General features: G+C 39.3%; 1 protein-coding gene across 6 annotated transcripts in view; it reads left to right on the forward strand.

Annotated features, from left to right (window-relative positions):
- Positions 1-14,948, forward strand: part of L3MBTL3 (L3MBTL histone methyl-lysine binding protein 3) — an 86,368-nt gene that overhangs the window by 29,070 nt on the left and 42,350 nt on the right. For all 6 annotated transcript variants that reach the window (XM_072855839.1, XM_072855840.1, XM_072855841.1 and 3 more), the window contains exons 7-11: positions 1,155-1,246; positions 5,026-5,130; positions 6,784-6,919; positions 13,321-13,412; positions 13,979-14,130. In XM_072855839.1, coding sequence (XP_072711940.1) covers positions 1,155-1,246; positions 5,026-5,130; positions 6,784-6,919; positions 13,321-13,412; positions 13,979-14,130 — 577 coding nt within the window. The remainder of the gene's footprint in view (positions 1-1,154; positions 1,247-5,025; positions 5,131-6,783; positions 6,920-13,320; positions 13,413-13,978; positions 14,131-14,948) is intronic.

Here is a 14,948-nt window from a genome sequence, read left to right on the forward strand (position 1 = left end):
ATGTGCTTTAATAGTGTTGAGCGAGCGCTGTCATTCTGAAATTTGTTATCTTTTGGTTACATTATCAGCTTTCTTCAGGAGAGGCTAGCATCGCTATTGTTATGGTTCATGTTTTAATCATAAAAATGCTTAGCCAGACTGTTACTTAAAAGACTTATTTCTCTTGTGAGTAGCTAACAGTCAGGATCAGGCCAGCATCATACTGTGGCCTGTGAGGAATCCTCCTGGCAGCATGAACTTATGGTCTGAAATGCTAAGCTGCATGTGCAGAGGAGGCATTTTAGGTGAAGATCAGTAGAGCAGAGTGGAGGTGTATGAAAGTAGATAGATACATGGCCAGCTTCACAAGCCATCTGTTTTTGAAGTTCCTGGCTTTTGCTAGTGCAGTTAGTGCCTTATTTTCAAGGCCTAAAAACTGTTACTCACTGATGTGACTCTAGCCAGTATTAAGATGGACTGTAGACAATATTAGTTACTATGCAAGTGTATGTGAGTGTTCATACTATATGAGCAAACCTGAAACTGGAGGTTTCTGTCATACGCTAATGCAGTGATGGGGGAAGAAAGCAGTGGGCGACAGTTTTGATGGCTTGGAGACTGCCTCTCCACCCAAAAACATCAAACTGCAAAGTGACGGAGTAGGTTAGAAACATTCTTAATACTGTTAAAGAATAAAGTATTTCAACTTTGAAAAAACATGTCACGAGTGCTATCCAGTTGAAAATACTTTCCAGGAAAAGAAATTTTCAGAAAAAAAATTTGAAAATATTGAGCTACTTTGTGATTTGAACTGATCTTTTTACACATTTGCAAATTGTGTATCTTAATGCTTCTTATGAGCAATAAGGGAAAAGGGACAGGGAGCAAGACTTTGTAAGTTGCTCTTGTCACCTGAAAGAGCTTTTTTTTGTTACTAATCAAGATTTGAACTGCTGGAAACCTTTCTGTACAAACCAGGAACCTTCAAGCTCCTGATGCCATTAAACCTACAGACCTACTTCTTTTCCTGAAGTAAGTCCTGAGAAACACCATGAATGCATTTAATAAAATGTAGATTTGAGATAGGTATATTATAAACTTCAAAGTGTTGGGGTTTTTTTTCTTGAGAAGTTAACAGTTACAGAATTCTTTTGCCATTGTATGCTTCTTTACAGCTGTACCCTCTAAAGGGAGGCAAGCATGGTGTTGGGCATCTTATCTGGAGGAAGAAAAGGCCGTGGCAGTACCTACTAAGCTTTTTAAAGAGGTATGACCTTCTGAAGTTTAAATCAGTCAACCACCTAAGATCATGACATTTCTAGGAAATAAATTAAAAAAAAAGAATTTGAAGATCTTGCACTTCTCTGGGGGAAAACCTACATGATTAAAATAATGCTATCCATCAGCAATCGTCAGGATAGTCGGGCCATGTGAAATTAGTTATCTTTCTCTGCTTTTTTGGAGAATTCTGTAGTTGTAGGTGAATGCTGTCAACTGAGACTACAAAAAGCAGATGCTTTTCCAAAATCTGCAAGTTCTAGCCTTTCCTCTAATCTCTGAAGCTAAAAATCTGATACATACCCTCATTTTTTCATGCCATATCATTCTCTTTAAATATGTTTAGAAAGGTGGTACAAAGGTCAACTTTTGGCTTGTTGCTTTGATTATATTACCTGTCTTCTTGCAGCTCCTGCTGACATTATATTTTGTTACTACATCAGATACTAGTTTGGCTTGTTCCCATTTTGCCTGTCATCTGATTGGATGTCACATCATCATCTCTTGCTTGTCCTTTGCCTGCTATGGTAGTCTATGTCATTTGTCATTTCAGTGCTTTCTCTAGTGCTGTCTCTCTTGCTTGGAAGAGAGCTCTCTCTGCAAATCCACAAAGCTTCCATGCTGTTCTCTTCTCTCGCAAAACCTGGCAAAACATGTGAACATGTCTCAGCTGCTGTACTTCTGCTATGTATATCCGGTATTATTTTTTGATAATTCTGTTCTTTCTTGTCATCCGTTTCTTGCATCTATTTCTTTCTGTTTGCTTTATACTTCAATCTTTTGTGCAGGGATTAGCTTTTCAGCTTACATGTGCGTGTGATGCTGACCTTTAATTGATGCTTTTAGATGTTACTGAGGTACAAAGGTAAAGAACTAGGATTGCAATGTACAGAATCCATAGATTTGTAGGTGCAAGAACAACAGTTACCTGACCATCCTTAGTTATATCCCCCTGTGCTATATACTGGTTGAAAAATTAACAAGAAAAAAATCTGGATAAGTAGTGTCTCTATCTGGAAGGTAGATTTACAAAGCATTGCTCTGCCTGTCTGAAGTTCCATGAAATGCTCTTGCCGCACACAGGCATATACCAGCCTTTCTGGGTGCGGCACATGGTGGTAAAGTCTAGAGTTACGTGATGATATACTGTTTCCTTTATTTTTCTCCACAGTGTACCTTTCTCATGCAGTGCATCTTATTTAATATTCTCTTTTAAAGTCTTCAGTCCCTGGGTCACTCTAAGGTTTTATTTACTGTGCAGTATTTAAAGCCTGTAGTGGAGAGAGAATTCTTAATAACACTCAGAAGCGGCCAAGTAGTATTTCTCCATTTTACAGATGGACAAGCAAGCCACAGTAACAGTAAGGTGAAAAAAAACCCAACCTCCAAACATTACCACCGATTTTGAATCCTTGATTTCTGTTTGGATTGTGAGAATTACTCTTTTTTCCCTTATTTTTCCAGTTCAGAAGCAGTACTTTTCACAGAGTTTTTTCGTACCCTTAGTTAGGAATGGTCAGGATAACGGAGGGTCCTTGCCAATTCCTGGTGCTTAAATCTTAGAGTCATTTCTAGGCTGTGACTGACAGCCTTATTGCTCCAGTAAAACAAAATTATTGACCGATTAATTTTGGTTTTTTTTCCAATCTCCAACTCCCCTGATGTAATCTTTTGAGTTTTGTGTATGTTCTTGCACCATACATAAGCATTTCTAACCCTCAGTCTTCCATCTACTCATATGATGACTCCTTTTACCTTTACTCTTATTTTGTTATCTCGTCTTAACAAAGTATCTTTAAATGTTTGTTGTAAAGATAATGTGCGATTACTGTGTTTGTCATAGATTTACCTTGGGTGATGCGTTGAGAATAACGTGCAAAATTGAAATCTGTTAAATAGTATTAAAGTTACTAGTCTTCTAAAAGTTGCCTGTTATTTTTCTGTAACAGAAACCAAATTAAGATTGTGTTGCCTTAGAAGTTTTAGATTTGACAATGGGAAGAATAGTGAATAATTCATGTCTTAAATTTCAGGAAATACCTGTGTGGTAATTGCTTAATTTTTAGTGTATTGTTTGTAGAATTTGTATTGTTTATACAGTAATGTTTATTATAAAAATGAAAGGATAAACAGATCTGCAACTTTTTAATTGTTTCGTTTCTTTGTAACTTTATTTGTGCTTGCTTTTGCAAAACCTCAGTTACATTTTTGGCCACTGTTCCTCAATGTGTCAGTATTTCTAGCATTTCAGTTTTCCACTGAGGTTTTTTTGTCTGTGAGGTATTTATGATATAGATGGCATTAACTGCAAGTCTGTGCACCAAGATGAACTGTAGAAGTTTCAGTTTATTGATTTAAAAAAAAAAAAGCTCTGCTTTTACATTCCTCTTGAGGATGTATCTAGAATTATGCATAGTGTAACTTCATCAAACTTTCATTGATATTAAAAATGTTAAGTGTGGTGATGTTAGGATGAAATACCTTTCCAAATGCATGTAGTGTGGTCAGATACTCTGATCCCTTAACTGAAGTCTACAAAATGATCCAAGCTATTTTTAGATAGGGACTTAGAGCGGTGGTTAGACATTTATTAGCTGGCCACTTTAGGCTGATTTAAACTGATCTGGTTCTCTATTTCCCTTCCCCTTGACTGCATATTCCTGCTCTCATGCCATGCACTGCATTTTTTTCTCCTGGGTTTAGTACTCAGTTTTATCACTTGCAGCCAAAGCCACCGAAGAGGGGATTCCCTTCCTTCCAAGTAGGTGAGACCTCTCCGACTACCTCCCTTGGTACCTTTCTCTTCCCATTGACCGCAGAGGGTCTGCCGGTGGCTAGGGACTGTGTGTAACTTTTAGACAGGAACAGAAGGAAGGGGGAGCATAGAAGATGCTTCTTGTGTGTTTTGTCTATAACCATTTGGGACATAAAAACTGTCTGGCTGTGGATTTGTTAACCCGTGGAAAACCCTCTTCAGTTTTAGTCAGTTATTTTTCTGATATTCCCTCCAATTTAACCTTAATATCTGCTAGCTTCCTTCTTTCTTTAACAGAGGGCAGGGAGCATGATACATGGGACACTGATGCCTTCTGATTGAAAACATCCGTTCTGCTTAGCCTTGTTTTCACTTTCTGTTTTTTGAAAGATGTTCTTCTGGGTTCGTTGTAATGTGATAATAAGGGTAGTCATGTTCCTGTGATGCAAAAATATTCCTGGAAAGCTAGCTAAACTGGACTCAACATATAAAGGAGAAAATGACATCAAAGAGGGCATCGCTACATACAAACAATGTTTCATATTTCTGCCTTACAGTTCATCTTTGATGGCCTGAGATGTGGAAATGAAAAGGCAAAATAGAGCATCATTGTTGTGATTATTAGAGGAATGGTGACCACCAGGAAGGTGTCACTGTACAGGCTGAAAAATAAATAATTACATTGTTAAAATGTTTTATTGACAATTAGTGAAAAAAGGTGAGGGCAAATCATGTCATCGTCTTTCCCTTGAATAACTTTTTTACTAATTCTTTATAATTTTCTTACATACTCTCAAGTTTTAAGTCATTCTAGTATCAATGTGTTTTTCGAACAATCATCAGTTCTCTTTTCCACTGTATGTTTTTAAAAACGTGAAACTTATTTTAAAGTGATTTATTAGTTTTTTCAGAAACATGAATAATAAATTATCATTGTTCTTTTTCTTATAAAGATGTTCTGTCTTTCTCTGGTATACTTTCAGAAGTATTGAAACTGTTCTTTTTCATTGCAGTATCAGTCTTTCCCATACAACAAAAACGGATTCAAAGTAGGGATGAAGCTGGAGGGCGTGGATCCCGAGCACCAGTCAATATACTGTGTTCTCACGGTGTCTGAGGTAAGTAGAGGCTGCGAGTAGCTGTAGTGCGGGATTGCAGGAGAGACTGAACCAAAACAGCAGCAGCTGAAAGTGCTCGCTCTTCCCTAACAAGCAGACAGAAACTGTATGTGGGAAGATGACTTTTAAATTAATAACACTGTATTAAATCTACCTGACAGACATGCAAAGACTATATCCAGTGCCATGCAGCAGTGACTATTTACATATATTTAACATGTGCAGCTAGAGAAAACAGTATTACACTAGTTGGATGATGTGTGTTTTTTCTGTAATCCTGTAGTTTTTATCTATATTTAAAAGAGAAAATAAGTAGAAGAAACTGTTGACAACTGATATATAGCAGTTTTATGGAAGTTTGATAGTATTAATGGTTGCTCCATTCACTAATACAAATACCTAACACTTGTTTGTCTTGCAGTTGTGCTACAATTTTTTCAGGCTGATGGCCTCAGAAATTGCCTGTATTGGCAACTTCTACAAGTTAGTATACAATATAATCTCAGTTTGTCTTTTTGCTGAAGTTTATGAAATAACTTTTCTTATGAGTAGCTTCTTTGCTTTTAATAGTATAAATGAGAACCTGTTTCCCAGTTACATTTTGTATGTCTTTCAAACATACCTTACGTTAGTTTTTACATAGTTTTACCAAGGATCCTTTTTTGGTTTTGTTTTGTGAATTAAAATGAGGAAACAGGAATAGGTAGGTACTCTGCTCTGTATCACTGGCATTCTAGGCAGCTGTAATTTTGCAGTTTATATTTTAATAGCCTAGGCTTTTGTGTTCCCATTTCTGGATCTCTTCGTGGCCCATAGTCATATCCCATTTCTGTGGATATCTCTTCCATTTTCTTGTGGATGGTGTGTCAGTGGTTGAGTACTTCTTGTGTACCTTGTGCTCGGCACTAAGTGATGGGTCATGTTTTACTGCAGGATGACCTGAATTCCACAGAATTATGAGATGGCAAACTGAAAGTTATGTCAGAATATAAATTAAATACAAAATAGGGTGACCTTGATGTCGGGAGATTTTCACTGATGACTGCAGGAAAGTTATGGCATTTGGCACTCAGGAAGATGTGGAGAACTTTTGTACAGAGAGAGGGATTGCATCCTGTTTTTCTCTTCTTCTCAGTGGTTAACTTATTACTTCATGGAATAATGAAATTCTAGGGGATACCTCCACTGACTTCTCATCTTTAATAACAGTTCTCAGTATCTCTCTGGAGAGACTGTTGAACATAGTTATTGTTGAGTGCTCTCTTGCATATTGATTAATCGGGATAGCTTGAGAGCATCGTTATCTGCGCTTTGTTCATGATTGTATCAAATGTATTCATGCTCTTCTGTAGGGTTTCTGTTTTATTCTCATGTTGGGTTGAACAGTTTTCAAGTTTTTGAACACTAATGGCAGTGTCCAGCTTTTAGTTAATTCTTTTCACCAGAAGAGGAGGCACTCAGACTAAGAATTGCTTTGCTTTTTTATTCTTTCCTTTTTATCAAATGAATTTATTCATCCAGTGTTGCCTTGAGCAGAAGTAAAAGGCTGACTGAAAACACACTGTTATTATACATAATACTGAACAGAAGCTGTTATGTGTAGGGCAAGCATCTTAAAACATAGTGTTGTATGTTGTACATTCCTGCTTTTAGGTTTGTGGCTACAGAATACGACTCCATTTTGATGGATACCCAGATTGTTACGATTTCTGGGTGAATGCTGATTCTTCAGACATTCATCCCGTTGGATGGTGTGAGAAAACAGGTCACAAGCTTCATCCACCTAAAGGTATTGTTTAGTTTGAAATGTGTGTGTTTTCCATAGCTGTGAGATCGACGCTATCTGTGTAATGCTGTAATTTTTTTTTTTTGGCAGAAACTTTTTTGTTCATTTGAGTATTTGAACATGGCAAATTAAACTCTACTTGAAGTTTTGCCAAAATCTTGAGGTTGAAATCCTACCTTTTTTTGTTCAGTGGAAATTCAGAGAAAACAAAATGAACTGTAAGAGTAATTCATAAGGCATTAGGAAAGAAAGTTAAACAACAAACATAGCCCCCAAATGAATGCTTATTGCAAGTGAATTGGCAGCATACTGGTGACATGTATGTTTAAACTGAGTTAAACTGAGCTGCTCACAGGCAGCTGAGAATCCTTTAGTAGAAGGTCTTACGATATTTTCATTACTAGATATTGAGCACCATTATTGTGCATGTGTTGGCACAGACTAATAAAGATTGTGCTCTTGCCACAAAGAGTAAGCTTGAAATAGAGACAAAAGAGGAATGAACAGAAAAGGAGGGAGAAGAAAGGGTAAGATTACAAGCCTGAAAGCATAATTTGTACATCGTTTATGTAAATGGTATACACATGTTGAAATATGTGTAATTTGCTTGCTTAATTATTCTATTTCAGATTATGTAACTTCTTTATTTTGGCAGATGGGGTACGTCTGCACTGAACTGTACCATAAAAAAAGGAATAAATGGGCTTCCTTTTGGGGTAGGAAGGGACGATGTGGGGATGAAGGGAGCAAGTCCTGAAGCCCGGAGAGTGAGAAATAAATGAATGTGGTGTTTTGACATACAGAGTGAGGGTAGGATAATGTGGTTTCGAAAGGCTGCAAAATTATGAGTGTACAGAGTCAAGAGGATGCATTACTGGAGAACTGTGGATGTAACTGCTGGGGTGCAGAAGGTGAGAGTAAAGCCACTGAAAGTGTACAGGCAGAGGGCCTGCCAGTGTGCGAGAGGGTGGCATTTCTGCAGCTGAGCCTTGGAGGAGTATGAAGGAGCACGTGCTGCTCTTCTGAGCACTCCGTGAGCTCCAGTCTGGCTGCAGGCAGGAGTGCTCTGTGCTGCCGCTCCAGTTTTCATCGGGCATAGTTCTGTATAAGTGGCTGTGCAGAAGTAGCAGTTTCTTGAACATAAATTAGAATTTCTCAGAAGGTTGGCCTCCACTGAAGTAACAAGTTACATGTAGCAAATAAGTAGTCCCCAGTTATAGAGTTATTGTTGTTATTACAGCATGCTTAGTAAGTTTTATATATGTGATGAAGGTTTGTCATCTGTTCCATCTTAAATGTCTGGTTTAGAAAGCTTGAACTTTCGTTGACAATGAATTATCGCTGCTGGAGGAAAGTTACTGTCTGTCTCTGAGTCACTTTCATGAAAAGTTTCTTCAGTTTCCCTTCTACTTTTAAGACGGTGGGAAGATTGTTCTTTATGTTTATTATTTTTCAACATACTGAAGCAGTGGATAGATCTTTTACTTAGGAAAAGTCATGGAACCTATCAGAGGTATTGAGGGAGACAAGTTAGGAGGATATATGATGGTAATTCTCAGGGTTCTGGTTGTCATCCTGCACAGCTATGTACTCCTACCATCCCCAAGACATATTCTTGATTTTGAATAGCAAGGCTGTTCTCTGGTGTTTTTATCCAAGACCTGCAAAGTGCTCTGCCCTTTCCATGGCTTGGCTCTGTCACTTCACCTCCGTGGTAAGCCATTTCATCATTGATGAGGTATGGTGTGATTGCTGAAACCTGCTCTTGTACTTGTGGGACTTCTTCCATTGTCGCAGTGCAAGCCTAGCTTGCACGTGGGATGGAAGAGGAACAGGAAAGAACAAGCAGTATGGTAGAGTCATGCACTGGAAGGAGGCTGAGGGCAAACAGCCGTTTGTCAGTTAAACATATTTTTTCTAGTTTTTCAGCAGGAGGGCTTTCACTACTTACATTTTACTGATATTTGTGGAGTTCTGTTATTCCGAGGGGAGAGAGAAGATGTCAGTCTTAGGTTGTTGGGGCTTTTTGTGAGGTTTTATTGGATTGGACAGATTACATATGTTTTTATGCGGTATGACATTTTAATAATGATTTCTTTTTAGTGCCCATTGCAAATAATACAGACACTAAACCTGATACTGCTAATGACATAGGGCACAGTATCTTATATAAAATACCACCTCACAGGAGGACTCAAAGGTTTGCATTAGTAGCCATTTGTTTTCCAGATACAATGCAAACTTATGACCTTTATGGTTTACACCATAAAATATTTGGAACCCGGTGGCCTGAGAAAGGAGCAGACACTCCTGCCGTCTTTCTGTTTAGGGCAGCCCCGGTTAATCGTTCCTGCAAGCCTGGGCAGAAGTGTCCTGCTCCACAGGAGGAGATTGTAAGGAGGGTATGCTCCAGGGGGATTTCGGGGCCTGGTAACTGACTCCTTGTTTTCTGGGAGGGTTGAAAGTGGGTAACTTTCCAAACAGGTCTAAGTCGATCTTTCCTTGTGAGGGACAGGAGGCTATTTATTGTGATAGGAGAGGACTGTGGGGGGTGTGAGGGACATGAGAAAGGAAGAACATTATTCCAGATGTTTTCTGGTACATATTTGTATCCTTGTTTATTAAAATGGAAGGGGCAGGTAATTCTCAGTGCCGCCGGGCAGGACAGGGCTCGTGGTGGGGTGTCTGCCATCCCCATAGCAGCAGAGGCAACAGGCGGCTGCCGTTGGGCTTGCAGCGGACACGGGGGAGCAGAGCTGCAAAACCAAACTGGGCTTCGTGGGAAGAAAAAAGATGGTGTTTCAGGATGCTGTTCATCCTGTGTGCAAAGGAGGTCATTTTTCTGTCTCGCAGAGGTGAAACCTGCAGAGGGGGGATGGGTGTGTGTGTGTTCCCAGAATTATCATGGGCTCTGCCATGGTAATACTGCTGGGTTTTTGCCTGGATTAGGCCAAGAATTGTTTGGATGTCAAAGGGAGAAGCTGGTGCAGCGGAGGCCGCCTGGTTTTCTGAAACCACTTCAGAGGAGTTGCTGTGCAGTCGGCAGAGAAGGGAGAGCCTTGAAAACTGTCTGTCACCGAAGGTCCCAAAGTAAAAATTGCATTGACATTTTTTGGGAAAATTAATACAGCTCTGTAGCGTTTCTTTTTAAACAAAAACAGGTGTTAGCAAATCAACAGAAATGAAAGCATGTAAACAAACCAAAAGTGAATTTTAAAAACAGGACTTATGATCCTATCACCATCAAAACCAGGCATTAGTGAGAAATGTGAGGCATGAACTGCACGTTGAAGTCCTGTTCCAGGAGCCCATATAGTCCTAATAATGGTGTAGTTTCACAAACTCTTGAGAATAAAAGTTCACCAACAAATCATTAAGAAGAAAGAAAGATCAAAGTGAGAAGAATATTCAGATTCATAGAAGGTATATTATAAGCTAGATTATAAAAAACCCAGATTCTTATCTACTCTTATCTGGAGAGCAGCCCCGCAGAAAGGGACCTGGGGGTGCTGGTCAGCAGCAGGCTCAACGAGTCAGCAGCGTTGCCCTGGCAGCCGAGAGGGCAAACCGCATCTGGGGTGCATCAAACACAGCATAACCAGCCGGTCAAAAGAGGCGATCATCCTGCTGTATTCAGCGTTGGTGCGGCCTCACCTTCAGTACCGTGTGCAGTTCTGGGCCCCACAATTTAAGAAGGTTGTGAAGGTCCTTGAATGCATCCAGAGGAAGGCAACAAAAAGCTGGTGAAAGGGCTGGAAGGCATGTCCTGTGGGGAGCGGCTAAGGACTTTGGGCTTGTCTAGTTTGGAGAGAAGGAGGCTGAGGGGCGACCTCGTTGCTCTCTACAGCTTCCTGAGGAGGGAGGTGGAGAGGGAGGTGCTGAGTTCTTCTCCCTGGGATCTGGTGATAGGACGCATGGGAATGGTTCAAAGCTGTACCAGGGGAGGTTTAGACTGGGCATTAGGAAGCATTTCTTTACCAAGAAGGTGGTCAAACACTGGAACAGGCTTCCTAGAGAGGTGGTCGATGCCCCAATCCTGTCAGTGTTTAAGAAGCATTTGGACAATGCCCTTAATAACATGCTTTAACTTTTGGTCAGCTCTGAATTGGTCAGGCAGTTGGACTAGATGATTGCTGTAGGTCCCTTCCAACTGAAATAGTCTATTCTAGTCTACTTAACAAATTATATAATTCCAGTTAGCCTTCACATTGTGTGTTTGTAAATTGACTGGAAATTAATAAAGCCCATAGTTTTAGTTAGTGAATGCTGTTCTATATCTGCAGTGACTAGATCAAATTCACCTTTGGTCCTTTTCTGAGAGATGAGGTAGGAGCTAGAGATCTTCCTTTCTCACTTGGTGACTGGAAGACCCATGCTGTCCAGAAACTGTTTCACAATCTACTGAAACCAATTGTTTTTCCATGGACTTTGTCCCAGTACCAGTACCTGATCCCATCACACATGCAGTAGGTGGGAGTTTTGTGTTGTCGACTGTGAGCTTTGAGCTAGGTTTGAATATCCGCTAGAATTACAAAGGGAAAATTAAAGCCTCAATACCACATTCCTTTAAAAACTATTTCAACTGGTCTACATACAGCTATAGTATATCAAGACAAGAGGCAATTGGAGTATAAAGAAAAGTATCGTTGTTTGGACTTGGAGGTTAATTTATGTTAGCTAATATTTAAAATGAAAACTGAGAAAGACAGATATGGAGAAGGTGAAGTTAAAGGATTCTTTACTTGTGGTTCCTTGGAAAATACGAGTTTCTCAGAAAGTTAAACAGAGCTGTTGTTTGTGGCGTATTTGAGTAACTCTTCAAATAGTCAAGAGGTGACACATTTCAGTAGTTAAGGCAGTCACTTACTGAAATTGGTGGTGGTTTTGGTCTTGTTTTACTGGATTGTAACGTGTGAACTAAAATAAATGTTCCTATAACTATTATTTAACAGGTGAATAAAGGAAAAAGGCTATTTACTGACAACTCTCAGCATTGTTTTATAGATTAGAAGTACAAACAGTTTCTTGTGAATTATTTTATGCAGTTCAATGTATTATGAATTGCTTTATTTTTTCTCTAAGAAACTAGAAGAGGCAAACTATCAACGGAAATTTGGATTTCTTTCCAAGTGCTGTATGCATAGAATAAAAAATGCAGAAAGTCCATGCAGGGGACAGCTTACACTGTAAATGCATAAGGGGTCCTGGGGCATTGATGGTGTAAGAAACTGTTCTGATAGAATGTAAGGAGTTTGTTTTAAAGCTAGTAGTGGTCATGCTATATTAGTGATAGCCTGAGGATGTAGTAGGGTAAAGTCTGTAGGAGGAGGGAATTTCTTTTATTAGACTGACTGGCATAGTGGGAAGAGCTTTGGGGCCTGTAGACCCTTTGCTGTTTCTGAAGTAGAAGCAACAGACTGAAAAGCAGCTGGAGAGCAGTTGCCCCAAGCTTGTTGGTTGTGTGTGTGTCAGTCAGACCACCAAAGGGAATTCAGTTGGTACCTGCGAGAAAGAGAGGTGGTGATAAGGTGCAGTTTTCTTGGGGGGAGACAGAGAGGTGACTTATAGCCTGTGCTGCTTGGAGAGATTTGTTCGACGGGAGGGACATTACAGTATAAAATTGATATCTTACTGAGACTGATTTTTGATACCTGGTAGAATTACGGATTTTAGTTTCTAGGCTCCCCCTAGATGTTCTGCCCCTTGAGGACCTTCAGTTCCCTTAATGGCCAGGACTGCGAGGTCGGAGATCAGGGATAGAGCAGTGATTTTGTAAGAAATGCTCCCCTCCTTGTTTTGAAGGTGAAATTGAAACTGATCTGAAATCTCCTGAGTTCTTGCCTAGTGCTTTATTTATATGACTGTTCTTCCTCCCAGATGAAGATTAGGAACAGTTCAAATGTCAGTCCTAGCCAACTATAAGAAACTAATAATGTGCAGCTCAAGAAAGCAGAGTATTTCGCTCAGTTAGTGTAAGGAAAACTTGACATTTTGGTAAGGAAGCTCGGCCAGCCCTAAATAAAGAACATGATTCCTCTTTTTAATACCAGATGCCCAAATAAAAATAGAAAAGCTTCATCAACTTTCTTTTGAACTCTATAAGCTCCTCCAAAGTGTGTCCTGCTAAAATTTTTAATAATCCAAACCAGTGCTCCCTCAGAGACTCATTGAGTTCATATTGGGGTAGAATTAATAAGTAGTTTTAAAGTAAATTTTCCCAGTGTCGTTTATATAAAGTTAGAATAAATAGTTAACAGTGCTTAATCTTTTCAGTTTTGAAGTTGTAAGATACAGTTCAGAACTGGATGGAAAAAGTATTTTCATCAATTATGATCAAATCATCTGCATGCACCTTGTGTCTCATGCCTGTCATTTCTTGCCCTTCTTTTATGACCCTTATTTAGGATATAAGGAAGAAGAATTCAGCTGGCCCTCGTACCTAAAGGCATGCAAGGCTCAAGCTGCCCCTAAATCCCTGTTTGAAAACCAGAATGCAGTAAGTACTCACTAGTTACTAATGGTGTGGAAAGTTGCTAGTGTGCTCATGTGTGTGGTAGAGACTCACAGCACATTTCAGTGGTGGCAGACTTGAGACCTGAAATTTAAGATAAAAATGTTTACAACAAATTCAATAACATTCTCCACTTCAGTTCACTTCTGCAATTCTGAGCCATTAATTTTTTACTCATCTGTTCAAACATCTGATCTGGCACATTCAGAAATGGTATATTAAATGAAATTTAAGACTTGTTATTAGTACGGTGTCTCGCACCATAATGTGTAACAAGCACAGTCTTTGCGAGAGAGTATCTAAGACAGAGTTAAAACCAACACAGTTTTTTTAGCAGTTAATTTTAGCAACATGTTTAGGGTTTTTGTATTTCAGAAACCACTAGTCTCTGTGTTTGAGCATCTCTCATGTCAACTAATTAGGCTGCTGCCACTCTGTTGGGGCAGCTAATTGGGAAACTTAGAAATTACATGAATATATTGATTGTGGACACTGGGGAGATTTCTGGATTTATAGTATTTATCTTCAATTAAATGTCTTTCTCTGTGTAGACAGTGATTCCGTCGGGATTTCGAGTGGGGATGAAGCTGGAAGCCGTAGACAAGAAGAACCCGACTTTCATTTGTGTTGCTACGGTAACAGACATGGTGGACAATCGTTTTCTGGTTCATTTTGACAACTGGGATGAGAGTTACGACTACTGGTATGATGTTTTTGTCTTGTATCCTAGTGAGACGTATCAGAAACGTGTTAGCTTTAAGCACTGTTTTCTGTGATACTTTCCAGACTGTGGATACAGTTACCATACCAACTTTTGCTAGATTTGTAATCATGGCCACCAAAGTATGTCTCAGTGGCAGACTGGAGGAATCAAATTTCCCCTGTCAGGTTGCACATTAAAAATTTCAAGAATATGCTAAATGAGTGTTTGCGTGTGCTGCTACATCTGGAGTTGTGGATTCATTTCTCATTTCAATGGTATCTCTGAGATTGGTATCTTTAGTAAAGAATATGCACCATGATAATGTGACTAATTGTACTTGGAATTACTTTTACATATAGTTGTAAATTGAAAGAAAGGCTGCATTTTTTCAGAAGGTTCTTGATCCACTTTTGTTGTTCAGACCGAACTGTAGCCATCTTCTTTAAGACATCAGGATAGTGGCAAAACCTGGTTTTAGTCTTTTGTGTTCTACATTCCCCTGAAAATTGTGATCCTGCTATCCTGACCTGTGTTAGAGATGACCTTTCTGCATGTTGTATGGTGGAGGAGCTTTGTGTATCTGTATAGAAAAGTCAGTGGATGGAGCAGGACATACTACGAGCATAAAGATACTGAAGGAAATTCAGGCTTTGGCTGTTAACAGTGCAGGTTTGTATTTGCACTTGCATCTTCTTTTGGCAGATCATTTAGAGTAAAGTGATATACCTTACATACTTTGAAGAGTAAGTTACTGCAGAACGGGTAGAGCATTGTAAGCCTATGTCTTGGGTTCGGCAGTGGCAAATTAATTGTATAGC

This window comes from Ciconia boyciana, chromosome 3 (genome assembly GCF_034638445.1).
Source record: "Ciconia boyciana chromosome 3, ASM3463844v1, whole genome shotgun sequence".
NCBI classification, from domain to species: Eukaryota; Metazoa; Chordata; class Aves; order Ciconiiformes; family Ciconiidae; genus Ciconia; species Ciconia boyciana.